The sequence below is a fragment of the Peromyscus maniculatus genome, chromosome 12 (assembly GCF_049852395.1).
Source record: "Peromyscus maniculatus bairdii isolate BWxNUB_F1_BW_parent chromosome 12, HU_Pman_BW_mat_3.1, whole genome shotgun sequence".
Taxonomy (NCBI): domain Eukaryota; kingdom Metazoa; phylum Chordata; class Mammalia; order Rodentia; family Cricetidae; genus Peromyscus; species Peromyscus maniculatus.
The window spans coordinates 60,147,510-60,169,393 of NC_134863.1; the positions used below are offsets into that span (position 1 = coordinate 60,147,510).

Sequence of the window (21,884 nt, forward strand, 5' to 3'; positions counted from 1 at the left end):
TTCTTTCTTTCTTTCTTTCTTTCTTTCTTTCTTTCTTTTTTTTTTTCTGAACCAGTGATTTTAGTGAGGCTTTGCTTCTCTTAGTAATACAGAAGAAGGGTTACTTATAGGAATACTAGCTACCTATAGATACCAAGAAAGGAGTGAGAGCTTCTACGCCCCTCTTCTCTAAATAATCATGAAATGTGTACAGATCTTCAGCCCCTTATAAAACCCTCCCCCTTTTATGACAGAATGTTCACAGGTCCAATCATGAGCCAGTCTTGTGTGCATAATCACAGTTGCTATGAGTTCATGAGTCTAAAAGCCTTATCAAGCTGGGAAGATAATCTCCCTTCCTCTGGAGCTTACATTCTCTCTATTCCCTCCCTTGTGATTGTTCCCTGAGCCTTGGGAAGTACTGAGTGGGGGAGGTGAGGCCAAGAGGGGTGGTGGTGTTAGAGATGTCCAATTTAGGGCTGACATTCAACAGTCACTTATTCTCAGCACTTTGACCAGTTATGAGTCCCTGAAGTAATTACTGCTGACTTTGAGAGAAGGAACTTCTGTAACTTAAGCTCACAGCTGCACTAACCTCTGGGCATAACCCTAAGTTACTTAGACAAGCCGACGTCAGTAACCACAGACTTTTAACTCACAGTAGCAGGTGTGAATTCCCGCCTGTGGAGCAGGCCTGGAATCCAATCAGGAAATAGCGGGTTGCCACTTTTGCACCAGCAGGCTCATCCTGTCTGGTCGGTTGGATATTAGCATGCAGGGCCTGCAGGTGAGTAAGACCTTGATGACTTTTCTCATCATCAGCCTGATGAGCACCTTCCCCTTAGACATGGCCAGCAGAGAGAATGCTTCCAGCCCGGTTCTGGCTTGATTTCTACATGTCTCGCAATTAGAATCTTCAGCCCGAGGTTCTTACCTTCTGGTTCTGATGGGCAACCAGGAGCGATTGCAATAGCCCGTGTCTGGCTCCGCTGTTTTTGAGCCTGAGGTAAGGCAGAGAGAAGATCATGGTAGTAAGACTGTGGGATGCAGGAGCTGTTCATTTCCTGGCTGTCCGGAAGCCAAGAGGCCTGGTGCAAGAGATAGCTCCGAAGGACGCTCCCCACCCACCAACTCAGTGAGTCCCTTCCTCTAGCTGTGCGCCACCTGATAAAAGTTCTCATAATGGCGCCGCCAGCTGGGGATCAAGGCTTGAACAGATGATCCCGTGAGGAACATTTCATATTCAAAGCGCAGCATAGGCATACTCTTTTGTTCATATATGGGTTTAATTACTTAAAATTATTTCATTATACTTTACTAACTTTACTTACTTTAATTACTAATTAAAGTTAATTATATGATTACTTGTAATTTTTAGTTATTCTAATTCATCAGTTATTTATTATAATGTCTCTTTTTTCCCCTTTTTACATTTATTCTGTGTGTGTGTGTGTGTGTGTGTGTGTATATATATATATCCATATCCTCCATCATGTAGGTTCCAGGGATCAAATTCAGGTCAGTTGGTTTGATAGCAAGCACCAGTACTCACCGAGTCACGTGTCTCGACTTCTTTCTTTAGTTCTTCAGTTACATTTAAATTCTCATTGTGTTATCTGTTATATAGTACTGTAGTTTACATTTGTTGGGTTCATTTTTAAGTTCACTTAGTGTATAGTATGAAATATATATATATATATATATATATATATATATATATATATATATATATATATACAGGTTCATGTCTGTTTAACTAAGTTCACCTGTTTTGGTTCTTGTTAGCTTCCTAGATTTTATATGTGTATTTTCATCTAGATTCATACCATCTTTCTGGGAATTTCGTTTCTTCGCCCCCTTAGATTTACAGGAGATGCTATAGAGAGATTCATCTGACAGTTCTGGCAACTTTACTTTTTATGTGAAAGATGTGTGTGTGTGTGTGTGTGTGTGTGTGTGTGTGTGTGTGTGTGTGTGTTGGCTAGTTTTATGTCAACTGACACAAGCTGGAGTCATCAGAGAGGAAGGAGTCTCAGTTGAGAAAATGCCATTATAAGATGGGCTGTAGGCAGGTTTATAGGACCTTTCCTTAATTAATGATTGATGTTGGGAAGGACTTAGCCCATTTTATGTGGGGCCTCCCTGGGTTTGTGGTCTTGGGTCTTGGGCAAGCAATGTGAAGCAAGTTCGTAAGAAGCACTCCTTCAGAGCATCAGCTTCTGCCTCCAGGTTCTGTTTGAATTCCTGCCTGACTTCCTTCAATGATGAACAGTGATTTGGACGCCAAATAAACCCTTTCCTCCCCAAGTTGCTTTGGTGGTGGTGTTTCATCATAACAGTAGTAACCCTAAGACATGATAGACTGCTTCACAGTTTCATACTTTAATTTTACTAGTTTATTTCTCCAAGTCTGCTTCAGAAATAAGGATTAACTAATGAAATATTTATTTATTTATTTATTTATTTATTTATTTATTTATTTATGAACACAACAATAATGATAGTGGAATCCTGGGGAACTGGAGGAGGGTCAGGAGTAGCAATATGCTTGCTGTGCTTTTCTCTGCTTGGGAATCTTTAGTTTTATTCTATGCCTACTGACTTTCGTGATGTGACATGATATGTGTTCTTTCCATGATCAGATGATTTAGGGTAAGGATAGACAAATTACAGCCTAGCGGTCAAATTTGACTTGCTGCCTCCGTTCTTTTATAAATATGCAGTAATTGGAAACAATCAAGCCTCTCATTGACATATTATATGTGGCCCCTTTCTTACTTCAGAGACCTGGTTGAGTAGCTGTGACAAAGAGACCAGATGGCTGGCAAAGCCTCTGCCCTCTTGCAGGAAAATTTGGTAAAACTTTGCTGTAGAGTTAACTTTTTTTTTCTTGCTGATTTGACTATGACTTTCTTTTTTGGAAGACAAAATTTCTAACTTCTTTTTTTATTGTCCTTTTTCAAAGGTATAAGAAGTTTACCCAGGTTTTGAGTGATATTGGCAAGAGTGAAGGTGGTATTGATAAGTTTTCCAGAGGCTATGAGTCATTTGGCGTCCACAGATGTGCCGACGGTGGTATCTACTGCAAAGAATGGGCCCCAGGAGCAGAAGGAGTTTTCCTTACTGGAGACTTCAGTGAGTATTTTGAAAGCATTGAAGACATTAATATTTTATTTCTCTGTCATGCAGACTTAATTTGCATGTTTATTACAGTAATATTAATGACTCAAATAGTTATCTGACTTTTCAGCTAGCGTCATAGAATTCACTAAATATTTTACTCCTGTGGTCTAGTTGCTTCTGCTCTCATGTGATACACTTACTCATTAATCTTTACTTTCTGGAATACCAGGCACAAGAAATAACAGGCTGTTGGAAAATAGTGGTAGAAAGAGTGCTGGCAATTTACCCAACATTGCTGCCATGTTCTGATAAAAAGGAGGAACAATATTGCTGAACATCTTGGCGGAGATAGTCTCATGAGCCTTTGCAGGTGACTGGCTAGTATAGCATTTCTTGGTTGTTTGCAGCCTTGTTCTGCTTTTGAGTCTTCAATAAGCATAGACATTCAGTCTAGGAGATAGGGGCATTGATCACTCAGATGTTTGCCTTTGTCAGCTTTCTCTTCCCTTTCTTTTGACATCTCCACTATTACCTACATTAGACAGAGTTAAAAGTACAGACAAACGTTCAATGACAAGAAATAAGACTCCTTGACTTCTGTCTAGTGGTTGGAAGGACCTAGAGAAAAACTCTAAGACAGCATGCTATGCTTCATGCTTGGAGGATAAGCAAATCCATAACATAACAAGGAAGAAAGCTATGTTTAGAAGTGAAATAATTGGATACAACAGACATTGTCAAAAATTATTTGATATCAGCAAAAGAAACATTGAAGTGATTGTAATCTTTAGGATCATAATCTTTAGGATCATAGAGGGATATAATACTTTGTCAGACTGAAACATTTTGCATGATGTATTAATCTATTTCTAGACATTCTGGAAATGCCAAATGTATAGGCAGATTATTGTTGTCAGAGGATGAGGGCAGGAGGGGGCTGTCTGGAATGATGAAAGTGCTTTAAGCCATAGTTATTGTGATAGTATATTAGTTACTTTTTGTTGCTGTGGTAAAACATCATGATAAAGAAATGACTTGCAGAATAAAGAGTTTATTTTGCTTACAGTTCCAGATGGAGAGTCTAGATTTGTAGGGGAGGCATGGTAGCAGATGTATAGAGTAGGAAGTTGAGAGATTGCATCTTCAACCACAGGCAGAAAGCAGAGAGAGAGAGAGAGAGAGAGAGAGAGAGAGAGAGAGAGAGAGAGAGAGAGAGAGAGAGAGAGAGAATTAGAAGTGGGGTGAACCTGTGAACCTCTAAAACCTGCTCCCAGGGATGTACTTCCTCCATCTTTAAAGTTCTATAACTTCCTCAGACAGCACCATTAATTGGCTACCGAAGTGTTCAAATGAGCCTATGGGGACATTTCTCATTCAAACCACCATAGGTGGTGTCTTAGTTAGGGTTTCTATTGCTATGAAGAGACCCCATGACCAGGCAACTCTTATAATGGAAAACATTTGATTGTGGTAGCTCACTTACAGTTCAGAGGTTCAGCCTGTTATCATCATGGTGAGGAGCATGGCAGTGTGCAGGCAGACATGGTGCTGGCTACATGTTCATCAGACGGCAGCAGGAAATGGACTGTGACACTGAGTGAAGCTTAAGCAAAATGGGCCTCAAAGCCTGCCCCCACAGTGACACACTATCTTCAACAAGGCTACAGCTACTTCAACAAGGCCACACCTCCCAATATTGCTGTTCTCTATGAGCTAATGGGGGCCAGTTACATTCAAAGTACCATAGGTGGCTATGTGACTGCATGTATTAATCAAACTATACAGAACTGTATGTCAAAAGTCGAATTTTCTTCATGTAAGTCATACCTTAATGAGTTGACCAAAGCCAAAGGTAGTCATGAAGGTCCCCTGGACCTATGAGACTTGGGTCTGGAAATCTGACTGGGTCGAAGAAAGGATAGACACACAGATACATTACACAGAAAAGCTGGGGTGGGTTAATCATGCACACTCTGATGGAGTGGTGTCAGCTACAGCAGCAACTGGAAATTTCAGTGTGTTCTGTACAACACAAGGGCAGGGCTTAGCTAGTTTGGGTCAGAGGCGTCTGGGGGGGCGGGGGCGGTCTCAGGCTGCAGTCATACAGGAGGAGGAAGCTGCATCTGGTAAGTTTTAAACACATTGGTATATTGTTGGTAAGCACCTATACTTGTATTCATTGCCCGCACTCACGCTCAGCCCAGAGGAAGTCTTAGCCAATTCCTTTAAGTCTTATCCATGTGTGGAAGGCCTGGTCATTTTCACATGGGTCTGAGGCTTTCATTCTCGACATGATGGATGAATTTCAAACAATATACAGTCAATCAGGCCCTCATTAGCTCAAGATTTTATTGACTCCTTACAGCATGCCCTTAACTCCAGCATTTAGGAGACAGAGGTAGGCAGTTCTTTATGAGTTTGAGGTCAACTATGGGCTACATGGTGAGTTCCAGATGAGGGCTATATAATGAGACCTTGTCTTGAAAAAAAAAGTAGAATTTAGCAGAAGTTTCAGGTTTTATCTAAGGCAGTACTGTCCAAGAAAAATGAAATTCATCCCTCTTACATAATTCAAGAATTTTAGTAGTAATGTGAAGTACAAGAACATTTTAATGAGTTTTTATAATATTTTATTTAGCCCAATATATAAAGGTATTATGAAATTACCATACATTGGTTTCAAAACTTATTAACAGAAACTTTTTTCTCCTTTTGTACCATGTCTTTGAAATCTGGTTATGGCAAATTTGATCAGAGATACTGATTTTTCATAAGAAATACTTAGCACGCATTTTGATTTAATAAAATCGTCAGTTTAAGAGTAGACTCACAGACCCGGAATTTTTTCAACTTAGTGAAAATTTTCTTACTAACTGACTTGAATAACAGTTTTAAATATTAAATTTAATAAAGTAATGAAATTAATGTAAATTTCAGTTTCTCAGAAGCATTAATTAACCTCATTTCAAATTCTCAATAGCCATATTAGGTACTAGATCTCTTATTAACATTTAATTTATAATCCCTAGCACTCAATTTTATTGTTTCTTTTTTTTTCCTTATATTACACTGTGAATATTCATTGAGACTATATTGATAGAGAGTATTCATGTTAAAGGTATCTTTTCCCCATTTATTTATCTTGTATGTCTGTTGGTATGTGTGTGCCCTACCATGTTTGTGAAGGTTAGAAGGTATCTTGCAGGAGTCGATTCTCTCTTTCTGCCATATGGGATTGAACTCAGGTCCGACGTCTTGGTGGCAAGCTCCCTTACCTACTGTACCATCTTACTGTCCCTCAAGATAAATTTTTATATAACACTCCCACTCCCAAAAGTAATATAAGAATGTCAACCAACGCGATACTGATATTTTATTCCCTGGCATATTTATGAATAGAGTAGGTTATATAAATAGGAAAATATAGGTAAGAAACTATGAAGTGTACATTCTCAAGCTATAGTTATTGCAAAAATGTTGATTTACTAAAACTACCGGTGGTGTTTAAATAATTAGATTTAAAATTTTTAAGTAATGTATCCAAGTTTAATGCTTAACTATTAAAAGTCGTACAATGATTTAAAGAGTTTTGTTAAGTGAAATTAAAATGATATGGTCCATATTTTAAAAAATGCATTTTGTGTGTGTGTGTGTGTGTGTGCATGTGTGCTTGTGTCACACACTGAGTTGTGCATGTGAATGTCATAGGATGAGCTGTAGGAATCCATTCTTTTCTTACATCATGTGAGTTCCAGGAATCTAACTCAGGTTTTCAGGCTTGGCTGCAGGCACCTTGCTCAATAAAAGTCTTATTTTAATGTAAAGAAGTCCTCTGCTAACTTTCTCCTTTTGCATTGAATTGATTTTTAAAATCCCTCCTTTTGTGAAAGTGCAGTACCTAATTTTAATGCTTTCCATATCCTGGAGATAGCATTTACCCACATGATTTTTGATCAACCAGAATTTATTTAATAGTTAAGGTGATGAGGGTCATCAGATTTAGTCAAAGAGCTTCTTTTTATTTAACTGTACAGTAGGCTAGTAATGCAAATAAAATTAGGATTAAAATCAGTCAAGATTAAACAGTATTTTAGAGATATTAAAATATCAAATCAGTTAATTTTTAGTTAATGGGGGAGGACAAATTCTCTTTATGCCTATTATTCCAGGGGTCTCATCTCAGGGTCTCTATGTGTGGGATGTCACTAAAGAGCTTTTCCTTTACCCAGCAGCGGTTACTCTGGAGCTGGGCACAGTAGTACAAACCTGTTATTCTCTGAAGCTGGATGTTGTCGTCCATATCTGTGATTCCAGCAGGGAGACAATGGGTAGTTGGTGGCTTTTCTCAGTGAGACTGTCTCAAAACAACAAAATGAAATGAAAATGAAGACAGACAAACAGCAGCAGCAAAAAGACTTTAATCCGGATGTAGTTCAGTCGAGGCTGGCTTGGCTCCGCACTGGAGTCTCCACACTGGAGTCTCAGGATGCTATCTCCTGCACTGGAAAAGCAGAGCCTTTATAAGGCAGAGTACAGACAATAAATGTATGAAGGAGTCATGCATTTAAAAGAATATTTATTTCAGTGAGTGTGTGGGTAGCAAGGGAACACGAGTCCAAAGCACAAAATTTGTTGTTGATGATTCTCTGGCTCAAAACACATCCTTAAAACCATTACCTAATCACACCCCTCCCCGAACATAGAAGATTGTTTTGTTTTGCCTTTTTAATAAATTTTATCTTTTTTTGTAATCCCTCCTCAGACTAGTTGAACAAGAAGTTACATTTTTTTTCTTTTCAGGTTTTTTCAAGTCCAAGATTATTAGAAAATCTTATTATTCTAAGTCTTCTAATGTCTAGGTTTGTGCTAACCTGAAAGAAAAATAATAGCTGTAAATCAGCTCACAAATTATGCCCGATTTTAAATTTGGAAACCAAATAAAATGTTGTTCTTGATGGCTTTGTTAATGAAGATAAAATGCTTTTTAAAAGGAATTCAGCTATATATGACTTCATTTTTTTTTTTTTTCTTTTTTGGTTTTTCGAGACAGGGTTTCTCTGTGTAGTTTTGGAGCCTGTCCTGTATCTTGCTCTGTAGACCAGGCTGGCCTCGAACTCACAGAGATCTGCCTGTCTCTGCCTCCCGAGTACTAGGATTAAAGGTGTGTGCAACCACCACCTGGCATGGCTTCATTCTTCACCAGCTGATAAATGGAGTCAGCAGCCAACTCATCTAGTTCTGTGGAATTAACCTCTTACCACGTACTGATCGTTTTACATTTCTCTGTGTTTCACTTCATCATGCAGCAAGAATTTGACTTGAAAATATTACTTCTTTACCCGTTTTTCAGGGATAACAAAAACAAACCAACATGATTTTCCTTATGCTTTCACTGTAGTAATTAAAGAACGCTTTTATGCTGATTTCATTCTGAAACTTCATAGGTAATAGAGAGTCAAGTTTTAAAAATCTGCAACAAAAATTGTACATCTGTTAAGTGCTAAATTATTATATTCAGTTGACAAAAATGCCAATTTATTTTTTCTAAGTTGTTAGCTATTTAGTTGTAGTAGTTTTTAAAATTCAAATTTTAATTAAAAATGTCTATTCTTAAAAACAAAACAAAACAAAAAAATAAAGTATGGACTCCTTTGGATTGTATAGTCTAGAATTTTGGTGACCCAGATTGCTGAAGCAGGTATCAGAGATTCAACTATCAAAATGAATTGAATGAATGACTAAATCATGACTTGAAGTTGAGTCTTCCCTGTACTAGGCAGACACTCTACCACTGAGTCATACCTCAGTCCTAGTACTCACAAGACTCAACTTCAAGGCCAGCCTGGTCTACAGAGTGAGTTCCAGGACAGGCTCCAAAGCTACAGAGAAACCCTGTCTCCCCGCCCCCCCAAAACCCCCCAAAAGCAAACAAACAAACAAACAAAAAACCCAAAACCAAAAAATACCAAAAAAAAAAAGACTCAACTTCAAGTCTCAGAATTACAAGAAAAGAACATGCAGCCTTTAATTCTGTTTTGTTGAAAATTATACCTGTTTTTAAAATACTTTAATACAGTGTTTTCTAATCAGTGTCTTATGTAATCAGTTTAGAAATTGACAACAAATACATTTGTTTTTTTCAGGACTTAGTCATGATTTCTCTTTCTTTGTTTCTTTGCTTTGTTCTTTGTTTCTCTCTCTTCCTTCCTCCCCCCCCCCTTTATTTCTTTTTTCCTGTCTGAAATGAGAATATTTAAGTGGATATGCTTTGAGAAAACAAACAGCTTTTAAAGAAGTATGTTGCCATGAGTTAGTCTTTAAAACGAAGGATTTGAGTTTGAAAATACAGTTGAGCTCTGTAACCATGTACCTTCATGTGGCTCAGTGGGAGACAAACGTGATATGTTCATCTTACCTACCTGGCTGGGTTGTTGTGGGTCCTATTTCACAAATGCGAAACATTTATAGCATGTCCAATGCTGCATTCATGTAGAGAAAGATGAATTTTTAAATGTTGTTCTTCTTGCTAGGAAATTACTACTATTAATTTCAAAAGACAGTTGAACCTCGTAAAAGTTAACATAGTCTATCTTGTCCAAACTGAGGAAGATCTTGCTATTGCTATTCATCATTTTTAAAACAATTTATTGTGTGTGTGTGTGTGTGTGTGTGTGTGTGTGTGTGTGTGTGTGGACACACTACAGTTTTACCGTATCTGCTTTTTCCTTCAACCTTAGGATCTGGGGAATGAATGAATGATTTAGGTACTCAGAGTTGTATAGCTTTCACCGTTACCTATTGAGCCCTCATGTTGGCCTGCCGTCTGTATTTTAGACACTTCTTGAAAAAAAAAAAACACCTCACATTTTACAAAGTACATTAATTTTCTTCCTTTGGGATAGTCCTTTCATTTTCTTTCACTCACTTTTAAAGAGGCCTGTGTGCAGGCAGCACACTGTGTCCACGCAGTACCAACCCTTAGCTTTGGAACGTTGCCCATCATATTGGAGTTGTCTTAAACTTTGGAAGTGTTTTTGTTTGGATGAAATAATCTTCCTAATTTTATGGAAGATCTAAAAGAGATTCCAAATTGAAAAAAAAAAAAGTGGTTAAACATCACAGTTTGAGAGGCACTGGTCTAAAAGTTACTGATGGTATTGATTGATTTACAAGTATTTCATAGTAGAACATTGCAATTCTGACATCACTTGCTTTTGTATTATCCTCCTTTCTCTGATCTAGGATGGTTCCCATCGGCTTTCACTGTGGTGTGGCATGGTACAAACAGCTCCAACATCTTTACAGTGTCTACCATGGAAGCCCTCCTTTTATACTCATGTCAGCTTCCGTTGTCGGCTGAGGCTTTGCCCAAGTGTCAGAATCTTTATAAAATCCAGGAGAATGGAGAAACAGCTTCTTGGGACATTGCTGATCTCCTGAGAGAGGGAGGAAAGACCCAAGGGAGAGTCCTGTGGTGGCTCTAAAAGCCTTGACTTGGGAGGCAAATGCAATTTGCACTTTGCTTTCATTACTCAAAATAATCTAGACCAGCCCTATATCAATGAGGTGTAGAAGAGAAATACTGTTTTATGGAGATACTAGATAAATTGGGGCAAATAATACAGTTACCTGTGCTTTAAGGACAAGTTTTGCCCCAAAGCATTTTGTTATATTATCTTGTTTTCATGGCAATATTATAGACTTGGTAAAGACTATGAAATCACTATACTGTATTATCTTAAAGACTGTTGCATATATATTTTGTTGTTGACTGTAACTATGATCCCAGAAAAAGTTATACTTTTTATATCAAGCATAAACTTTGCAGATTTCACTATGGTCTCTGGTATCTTTTTTTTTTTTTTAAATGAGGGAAGGAGAGGCAGAGGAGTGTTCTACTTGGATTGTTTAAAAACTTCTTGTTTTCTGACTTAAGGATTCCAATGGAGCTTCAAAGGAATCCATTGCCTGGTAGACCTTTTCAACTCCCCGTGAGTTTTCTGTGCACTGCTACATGGTTTACCTCTAGTTTGCTTACTGAAGTTTTGATGTTTCTATAAAGCAGGGTTTTAGGACTATTCTGGGAACTGCTTGGCAGAGGGGTGGCAAATTGCAAGCTGGGTCAGGAAAGCCTTAGAGTGCTGCTTACCAAAACAGGGTCCCTGCTGAGAAATGGCCTGTGTAATGTGTGTGACTCTAAAATAAGCAATCAGCAAAAAAGGCATTTTGTAGAAAGTTTTCAATGCTTCCTTGCACTTTCCAACTTGATGTTGGTTCTTTAGCTGCTCTGCTGTTTATTAGATTTAGTGAATTCGCTTCTGCTTCACAGACACCACTGTAAGTGATGTCCAGTGATTCCCACAGGACACTGAGCCCTGTAAGTGGACTCTTCCCTGCTGCTACATGCATGCAGTCTGTGTCTACCTCTTAGATTTTGTTAACACTTCTCCCTGTCCACCATCCCATGAATAATAATTCTTCTCATTATAATTCTGTGACATGTTATTATATGAAACGATGAACCATGAGTATGACAGCAAATAAACATATCTAGTATTAGGAAAGCCTGAACAAGGATTGATAACTTGGAAGAAATAAGTTATGTGCAAGTGAGATGAGAAAAAGATGTACACTTAAATGAATTTTAAGTGCTATTTATTTTGCATGCATCTATACCTTTCATTTCATTTTCATTGAAATGAAACTGGAAGCTGTGAGGGTTGTGTTGTATTTACTGTTTCTGTAAGTTAGGGTGACTCAAAGTCCTTATAGAGGATGGAAGACATGGTTTTAGTGTTCCATCAGAAGATGGGTGGGTATATGCCTATGTTTCTATTTTATGTTAAAAGTGTTTATTATTTCTGTGATTTGTACAGGTATATATGCATGTATGTGTATTTCCCCTGTCCTGTTATAACTAATATTTTCATTCTATGTAGAGATTTAGACCCCAGTTGTGCTAGATCACAGAGTCTTGTTGGAACGCTTAAATGGGATTATGTTTGTGGAGACGCATCCTGCCTAGGATTTTAGAAGATTGCTGTTAGAGACCTTAATGCTAGAAGGGAGAATTTGAACTGCATGACAGAAGTAGTAATTTCTGTCATCATATTGCCTATTTTATAAAAATCCTCTTAAAAATTTATGCTGTGTGGATAAGATGGAACTTCCTGTTAGTTTTTACATTTTGATATTTCTCTAGGTTTTGAAGTCTATAAACTTTTAAAATGGAATTTTTGGCAACTATCTATTGAAATTTTAACAATTTTTTTGTCTATCAGAATGACTTTATTAAACTCACCGTTTATTTATACAAAGGTACATTATGTCTATTATTCTTTCATTAAACTAGAAGCTTAGAGGAGTGATATTTTACCTTGTAATAGTCACATATAGCCAAGACTGTGACACATTTTAATGTAGATAACATTCTTAGGGTCTTGATCACAATGTAGCCAGCTGTCCCTTTTAACTTTCAATGAAGAAGCTGTCACTTATGATAGACATTTAATAGCATTCCAGTTTAATTTGTTGGTATTTTCTTTCTTACGCCACAGATAGCAAATGTCTTAATATTATTTGGTATTGTGGCAGGGTTTATAGAAATGTGGCTTACCTGTTAAAGGTAGACGACAGAGTTTTTTCCTCCATGCATGTAGTTATCCTCAAAGCATTAAGTGATGTTTCTGTCATTTTCTGGGAAGCCTAGAAGTTTGCTGCAGTAGCTGGCTTCTCACCTCATTTGTGTCTCAAATCTGCCTTCCTTGTCTCTATTATTGGCTTGAATTCGTCACATTTTAAGTTCTTTTTTATTAAAAATGTATTTTTTTCATACAATATATTTTGACTATGGTTTGCCCTCCGTCAGCTGCTATTAGATCCTTCTCACTTCCCCACCCACCCAAATCCACATCCTTTCTTTCTTTTACTAGGCTACACATAGGCATCTATATATATAAACAAACAAACAGACAAACAAACCAGCATAGGACAAAACAAACAAACAGAAAAAAAAGAGGAAAAAAGACCCACAACAAACGTACAGATGCTGAAACACACACAGTCCCATTTGTAGAAAATCCATAAAAACAGAATTGGAAATCATAATATGTAAGTAAATGATCAATAAGGAAAGAAAAATGCCCAGACAAAATCCTCCCAAAATACCGTTGAGTTCCATTTGTGTTGGCCATCTCCCGCCGGGCATCGGGCCTGATCTTAAGTGTGGTTTGTATGCCCATTGACACTCATGGAGATTGTGGCAACATACACAGGTCGAAGTCAGATGGGGTCCCAGTTGTTGACAGGAAACACATGCCCTCATCCCTAACCCAGAAACTGTCTCCAGTTGATAGCAGCTCACAAATGAGAAACTGGTCTTTTTTTCCAATGGTGTCTCACTGGGTATGCCATTTACATTTTTAATTCTTATCAACATTGTCTTATAAAAATACAGTATTTTAAAACATGAATAGAGTTTTTTTGGGGGGTAGGAAGAACAAAGCCATTGTATTGAGGCAGTCCTCATGTGAAAGTACGGATGCATCAGTTATAATTCAGATTTCCAAAGCCCTCTCTTCTCATGATAAATTTCTGAGAAAAATGATTCAGTCATCTTAGGTGTTTGTGAATCAGTAGGAGAAGTTCCTGAAACATGAAAATAACTATATTTTCTCAGTAAGAATGAATGCTCTTAAGCATGGAGGTACTTGTGCAAGAAGTCACTTCCCCGCAACCATGAAGAGAGACACAGATGCATTTTCTTAGTTTTGGTTGCCTAGCGTTCACCTCCACTTTTTGTCTTCATTTTTAACCCTATCAGAGTAGAATGATATTCTCAGAATGTAAATTTGATCAGTGTAAAGCGTATGTGTTGCTAATCCCACTGGGCAAGAATAAAAGCACTACCACCCCATTTGAGTCAGATTTGAAGAGAGCTTTAATTAAATACTGGTGTGGATGATGGACTCTGGCCAGGTCCATTCCTGGGTTCTCAGAAAATGGTGACAAGTCATATTTTGCAGAGGCTTATAATGGCAAACCCATAAGGCCATCGTATTTCCTATCAGATCCAATCAGGGGCAAGCATACATCCTGATGTAATTCTTGCCCAAGTATCTCCCACCTACATGTGATCAAGTACATCTGGTACATTTGAGTCAAACAAACTTGTTTAAGGGAGTGAAAGCATGTGACTTTTTCTCTCTCATAAACAAGAGCTTCCAGCATCTCAGGAAGTATCTGTCCTTGGGCAGGGGGCTTACAGGTTAGAGGCATTTTTGTTTCATGGATCCCTTAGGCACAGTAATTAGAATCTGGAAACATAACTTGGGCACTCACAGTATGTCTTAGTTAGGATTTCTATTGTTTTTCCAGTGAAACACCATGACCAGAAAGCAAGTTGGGGAAAAAGGGTTTATTTGGCTTATACTTCCATATTGTTGTTCATCATTGAAGGAAGTCAGGGCAGGTACATGGAGGTAATAATTGATGCAGACGCCATAGAGGGGTGCTGCTTACTAGCTTGCTCCTTATGGCTTGCACAGCCTGTTCTCTTATCCCAGGACCACCTACCCAGGGATGGTACCACCAACAATGGGTTGGGCCTTCTCCCATCAATCACTAATGAAGAAAATACCTTATAGCTGCAGAGTATGGAGACATTTTCTCATCTGAGGTTCCCTCTTTTCTAACAACTCTAATTTGTGTGTCAAGTTGACATAAGACTGTCCAGCACAATGTATAATATGTTATATGAATATTAGTATAGTCTAATTACCGAGCACTTTATTATTTCATTCCCAGACCACATAGCTATTCTCCCTTTCTTCCCCCATGTAACATGTAGTGCTTTTGCGTCTGGCTTCTTTCACTTAGCATTAAGGTTTTTTGTGGACAAATGATAAATTCATGCACTTATTTCAGTGAATCAACATTTAGACAGTTTATACTTTTATTTATTGTGAGTAACACTGCATGAAAATTGGGTACTTTGTGTGTGTGTGTGTGTGTGTGTGAGAGAGAGAGAGAGAGAGAGAGAGAGAGAGAGAGAGAGAGAGAGAGAGAGAGAGAGAGAGAGAGAATGCACATATGTTTGGAATTCTCTTGTATTGCCTTGGTTAGTACTGTTTTCCCCAGCCTTCTCTGCACTGCTCTATTTTTTTTTTTCACCAGCACCCTTGATCTCTGTATATGTGGAGTTGGTTTACTGGGGACACTAGTGGCAGAATGGAACACTGGAGAAGTGCTGGCTCCTCTTAGATTTCTTCCAAAGCAACAACCTTCTTTCTTGGCAGCAGTAGGCAATAGTAGATCTTACTTTTCTCCCTATAAACAGGTAGCCCTTGTCTCTAACCACCACAAGGGTAGGAGTTTCAATTAGACAAAGCATGACTCAGTAAATGTTTCCAATAATTTATTTGGGTCTCAAATTGGATGCCAAGACAACAGTGGTATGAAACAGGATCATGCAGGCTCCAGGGGCCTGAAACAGTCTAAGAAGCTAAGAGTGCCTTCTGCATTGTTCCTGGAATGGCGAATTTGAGATTAGCTAGCATTGTCTACAGGATTCCTGGAATTCGATTTAAAAGAGCAGACCATTAAAGCCATTTCTTAGTTTAAGTTTTTGGAAGTGACCTCACAGTTAAATGGTATTACATTATATATTCAAAAGAAGAAAATTGTTTTTTGGTGGATGGCTTCCTCTGTAACCAGACCATTTAGTAGGAATGAATAGATAAAGAGACACTTCTCTCTTTGGCTATCAGAACCATTCAAAAAATGGGCCACAAGAAATTAGAATTGATTCTGGGGTGTCCTACCATCAGAAGGAAGGGCTGATATCCTTTTTTGGATGTCCACAGGAGGGACTTCTGTACTGGAGGAGGCACTTGCTTCCTATTCAAAGATTTTATAGCTTATGTGATGACCTTGCAGGAGAGACTGACTTTGGTGGAGAGAAGCTTGGAGTTGATACCTTGGTGGCCAGAGAGGCCACGCCTTGGCCAGACTCCTTAGTTATTCACATTTTTTCTATGTAGAGTCTACTTCCGGTCAGGATCACAAGACGGAATTGGGGGGTGGAATCCCACTTGCTAATGTGGATCTGTTGTGTAAACCTACCTTCTCTGCTTCTCAATATTAACTTATCCCATTTTGTGGGGTTATTTAAGATGGGTTGTCAAACCCTGTGACCCCAAGTTTAGTGATACTCCCCTTTCTCCCTTCTTTCCTTTCCTTCTTCCCTCTTCCACATTTCCTTTGTGTTACTCAAGCTAACTTAGTGTCTGATATTGAAAAGTGAATGGATTTCAGACTTCCACAAAAGCAAACTACTGGCTTTATATCAATTTATCTGGGGCTCTGAAATATTGTTAAACAATCTACATAAAAATATTTATGTATCTGAACCCTACATAAATTTTATTACATTTATTTTGTCTTAGTTTTTTTCTGTAGCTAAAAAAAAAAAACCAAAACTGAAAATATGGCCGTTTCTTAAAGTTATCAGCTAAATGCTCTAATTATCCTCTAACTATAAATATAGTTGCATATGGAAAATTTAATAGCTTCTCCTCTATATTGTTCTATTTTTTTCATCTTAGGTATCAATATTTATTATCTGTATGCCAGATACTATACTATTCATTAGAAATTCTTAAGTGTAAATGAGAATAAAAATGTTCTTACCTGGTAGGAAAGTGAATGAATGGTAACCTCATATAATATTAACAACATTATTTTAAAAATTTCATCCTATTCTAAGTATTTGTTAGCATCAGTGTGTGATGTTTTGATTAAGACATACATTTTTAAAATAAAATTTTATTAAGATATATTTAGGAAATAATTTGGGAAATATGGGGATTTGAGGGAAAATGGCTCCCCTAGGCTCTTATATTTGAATGCTTAGTCTGCAGAGGGTGGAAATTTTTGAGAAGGATTAGGAGGTGTGGCCTTATTGGAGGAGGTGTGTCACTGGGGTTGGGCTTTGATATTTCAAAAGCCCACACTGTTCCCAGTTAGTTCTCTGTCTTCTTTCTGGTGCTCTCTTCCTTCTTCCCTTCCTCTTCCCTCTTTTCCTCCCTTCCTTACCTCTGGGTTATTGTCTCAACAATTAAGCTCTCAGCTACTGCTACAGTGCTGTGGCTGGTTGCCTGCCGCTGTGCTCCTGACTGTCATGTCATAATGTTCATGGACTCATCCTCTGAGACTGTAAGCAAGACCTCAGTTAAATGCTTTCCTTGGTAAGTTGCTTTGGTCATGTGTCTTCTTACAGCGATGGAAAAGCAACTAAGTCTGGAAGACATTTTCCAAACCATGCTCTAAAGTCAGGCTTGCAAACAGTATGTCATTCAGGTTACCATTTAAGTGTTTTGATTAGTTTGTTTCTGATAAATTACATGTTTATTTTTGAGCCCCCAGTTTTGAAAATAAGCTTTTGTACTATATTTCTAGAGAATGTATAATTGATTTATATGATACACGAGACTTCCCTTTCTTCCTTCCTTCCTTCCTTCCTTTCTTTCTTTTCCCCCCAACTAAACTGAGTTAGGAAAAAAGTCTCTTAGAATAGCTGTATTTAGATTTTAATGAAACTAGGCAGAAAGGAGACTAAAGTGAATTTCCTTTTTAGTCTTTTAAATGAAAAAATGCATCATTTGTCCTCTATATCTTATTCATCATCAGTCACAGCAAAGCATTCATTCCCATGAGAGAGATAATGGATTCAGAGAGCCGAAGGAGTGGAAGAGTGCCATTCAATACAGACGAGTCTTAGTAAGATACTTACCACGAAAAATTGGGTTGCGAAAACTTTAAGGTTTAGAATTAAGTAGCTATAGATGTATTTAATTAAAAGTAGATTGCTTTAACCTTTCTTTAAGTTAGAAGTAGGTTTAAAATCTTAAATTAATTTTATCATTAGTTTATATTTAACTGGTATTCAGGACTTGTCTTTAATATGGATTCTTTATAAAGTTTAGTCACCAAAAGGTATATTTTAATTGAAATGGTATAGTGAACACATGAAGAAAGTTTCTGAAAGAATTTTAGTTACTTAGTTATTGGATGGATATAGTTTACATTTCCCTTCTGGAGAAAGTAACCAGCCTTACCAATTCTGAAAGAAAAAAAAAAACACAAAACAAAACAAAACAACCCAGCAAAATGACACCCTTCCCTCACATCTCAGTGGCATAACTGCTAATCTATATTAATATCTTAATTCTATTAAACCAATAGACTGACTTCTTGTTTTAGCACTTACCAATGGATATTAGTCGTCTTAAATTACGGTGTACTACCAATGAAGTTATTAAAGTACAAAAACATACATATGAGACTGTATGTCCTTCACATACATTGGCCAGCTTGTAAACGATGCCACACCAAGGTGGTTTAAGGCTTCAGAGAGGAAGTGAGGCTATCTAAGACACACCCTATCGTTCAGTCTTGATGTTCGTATTAACCCACGTCTTTAAAAGAAGTAATGGTGCATAAAGAAGGGTGTGTAGCAAACCACCATTCTTTCTTGTACCTTCTTCAACCCTGGCCCTGCACCTTCTAATTTCAGGATACAAGGCTGCCTTGTTCTGACTAGGTGCTGAGGCTACACCGGTTTGCCCATCTGACAAAAGCAGGGGGTCGGAGCTGTAATAAGATTGATGATAGCTGCTGCGATCTGATCAGGCCTGTGGTTCCTGTGGTTCTTGTCAATCAGCTCCTCACTGATTTTTGCCGCTGCCGTCTGAGGATTCTGAATCAGAAGTTGCCATTGTATCTTTTACTCCTTTCCTGTTTTACGTACTTTTGCTTTAGGTACTTTATCAAACTTGGGGACTAAAACTTTTATTTTTTTTTTTTATGGTCAGGCCATGCTGAGTAGCACAAAAAAGTATCTCAGATTAATTGTACATATTAAATCAAAACAAACTCTGTCAAAAGCTGAGCCTATTCACCACAATTTTCATTTCATTCTGAAAGGAATGGCTTCTATAGAAAATAGTCTGTATTTGTTCTCCATTTTCCTCATCTCCACAGGATGAGGAATCACAAGCTGAAATCTCCTGTAAATATACCGTCATTACCCCGAAGGTAATTGCAGCATTAGAGAGTTGTTAATCTTTTCTCAATGAAGATTGAGATCCATTCACTCTCAGAGGCTTAGGAAGAAAGCATGTTCATGTTAGGCATACAGAACTTTGGAAATCATTGTTGTAAGCAGATGGATTATTCTCATCTGTACTATATTTTGTTTCACACTTCCTTCATCAGCCATGCAGGAAGAACTTGCTATAGACAGTGTTTGATTGCTAGTAAGATCAGGTGAAAGTTTGCATCTGAGTGCTTTTAGCATGGGGCTTCTCCATAGTACCTTCAGTGTGCGTTTTCTCATGCATTAGTTTTACATTGTTTAAATCAGTACTATGAACAGTACAGTCTATATTATGAAAGAAATTCCTTTATGGTGATAACTTGTGAATATTTTGGATGAAAAGTAAGGTTTCCAGCTGCAATTACATCAGTTTTACTAATTCTTATTCTATGTAATCAGTGGATTGAACATGGATGTTTTAATTAGTTCCCCGTGGCGATAGTCATAATACCTGAGGGAATTACTTGAAGTGAGGAATTGCCTATTTTGGCTCATGGTTTCAGGGTTTTCATCCATCACAGTGAAGAGAGTCAGTTATAGCAGAGTGACTGCCATTGTGGTGGCCAGGAAGATGGTGGGGGAGGGGTGTCATTGCACCAGCAGGTTTCTTCTTTTTCATTCATCTGTGTTCCAATCTACTAGTTTCTTACACTGCTATTCAGTGTGGGTCTTTCTACTCGAGATAGGTATCATTGATTATTACTCTTACAAGGATACTGCTTAGCATTCATTCTGTTGTGGTGAAGGGACACCAAGAGACACTTGGCAGGCAATTTGTAGAATTCATTGAATTGGGGTTTGTTACAGTTTTAGAGGCTTAGTTCATTATCATCATTTTGTGCATCAGGGCAGCATGCAGGCAGACATGGTGCTGGAGAAGCTGAGAGTCCTACCTCTGTATCTACAGGCAGCAGGAAGAGAGAGACACAGGGCCTGACTTGGGCCTTTGAAACCTTGAAGCTCACTGCAACTGACACATTTTCTCCAATGCCAATCCCTGGTGACCAAACTTTCAAATCTATGAGCCTTTGGGGCCCATTTTTATTCAAACCACCACAGATACCCAGAGTGTACTTTACTAATAATTTAGTAAAGTTGGTCAAAAGTAAGCATCACAAGTTAATCTCTGTCAGTATGAATCCCAAATACATCTTAAGCCATACAGTTTCCATCACTGGTCCCCTACAAAATCTCATATTTAGTTCATAATACAAGATGCATTCTGTCCATCTTTAGTGTTCTCAGAGTCTCAGCAGTTCTAGCATTTTTCAAGAGTTCAAGTCTAATGATTTTTCTGAGACTTAAAATGAGATTTACCTATGAGTCCATGTAGTATGAAAAACAAGGTACAACACTTTCAAGACACAATGGTTGATCACAAACATCCTCATTCCCAAAGGAAGGTATAGGATACTGAGCAAGGGTCAATGTAAAGTAAGACCAAAAGCCAACAGGGCAATCATTAAATCTCGTAGCTTGGTATCTGGCACTGGGAGTAGCACATGGTGGTGTGATTATATTAGACCCAGATGTCTTGACCTGCCCTGCCACTCCTGTGTTGGGTTGACTGCAGCAACATGCATTGTTGTTTGGATTGTTTTCTCTTACTTTCTTTGGTAGACATTACATACTCCGCTATTCAAACTTCCTGGGGTCTTCATTGCATTTTTTGTTTGAAATATCACCCTTTGAAGGACTTAATGAAGGTTTCCTCACCTTGTCATATATTGCCTACTTTCTCTGCCCTTCCCTTACATTTTGAATGAAAGTGTCCACAATTCTGTAACTCTTATATTCTCTATGGCTTACAAACTAACATCATAGAAACAATGCCAATGTTGGCCTCTAGCTTCAGCTGTAGTACTCAGGCCTTACTCCACCTGCAGAGGCTTCTGAGTGTCCAAGTAGATAAGTGTTAAAATGAATACAGGATAAACTACTTCCTAATTTCTCTGTGTTGTAAAATTGGCCAACAGACAGACATTTCTCATGGGAGTCATCAGATGAGCTTTTTATCTCATATATTTGAAAACACAATGGGTAGAGTTTGACTAATTCCTCACATGCCTTCAAAGCATCTTTCCTATTGTCGTTATGTAAAGTATTTGGTTTGTTCTTTTTTTAGTACATTAATTATTGACTTGAAAGTAACTTATAAACTATTATAGATTAACACAAAATAACTATTTCTCAATTAATACTGAAGACTTTTAGAAAAGACATGGAATTCTACTACTGTGGAAGCTTCCACATATGTGTACACACACACACACACACACACACACACACACACACACACACACACGAAGAATTACCATACTGCAGGACAACACTGTCATTATTTGATACCAGAGGCTAACAAATACAAATCCCATTGCTAGGAACAGGTTAATACTTTTGGAGTTAGTGGCTGGTGAGATCGTAATTCCCCTCAAACATTGCAAGATACTGCCAATGTCATTAGTTGCCCTTCAGAACGTAACAGTGAGATCCTGTTGCTAAAGATACCATGTATTTGTATCATACAATATAGCAGAGTCAAGCTAATTCTGAACTGGAAACTATCTCTTTTGAATAGTTTTCATAATACCTTAAGATGCTATGCATATTATCAGAGGAGAAAGTA

General features: G+C 37.9%; 1 protein-coding gene across 1 annotated transcript in view; it reads left to right on the forward strand.

Annotated features, from left to right (window-relative positions):
• Positions 1 to 21,884, forward strand: part of Gbe1 (1,4-alpha-glucan branching enzyme 1) — a 258,120-nt gene that overhangs the window by 59,088 nt on the left and 177,148 nt on the right. Inside the window, exon 2 of the mRNA XM_076549097.1 lies at positions 2,945 to 3,114. Within this exon, the coding sequence (XP_076405212.1) occupies positions 2,945 to 3,114 (170 nt within the window). The remainder of the gene's footprint in view (positions 1 to 2,944; positions 3,115 to 21,884) is intronic.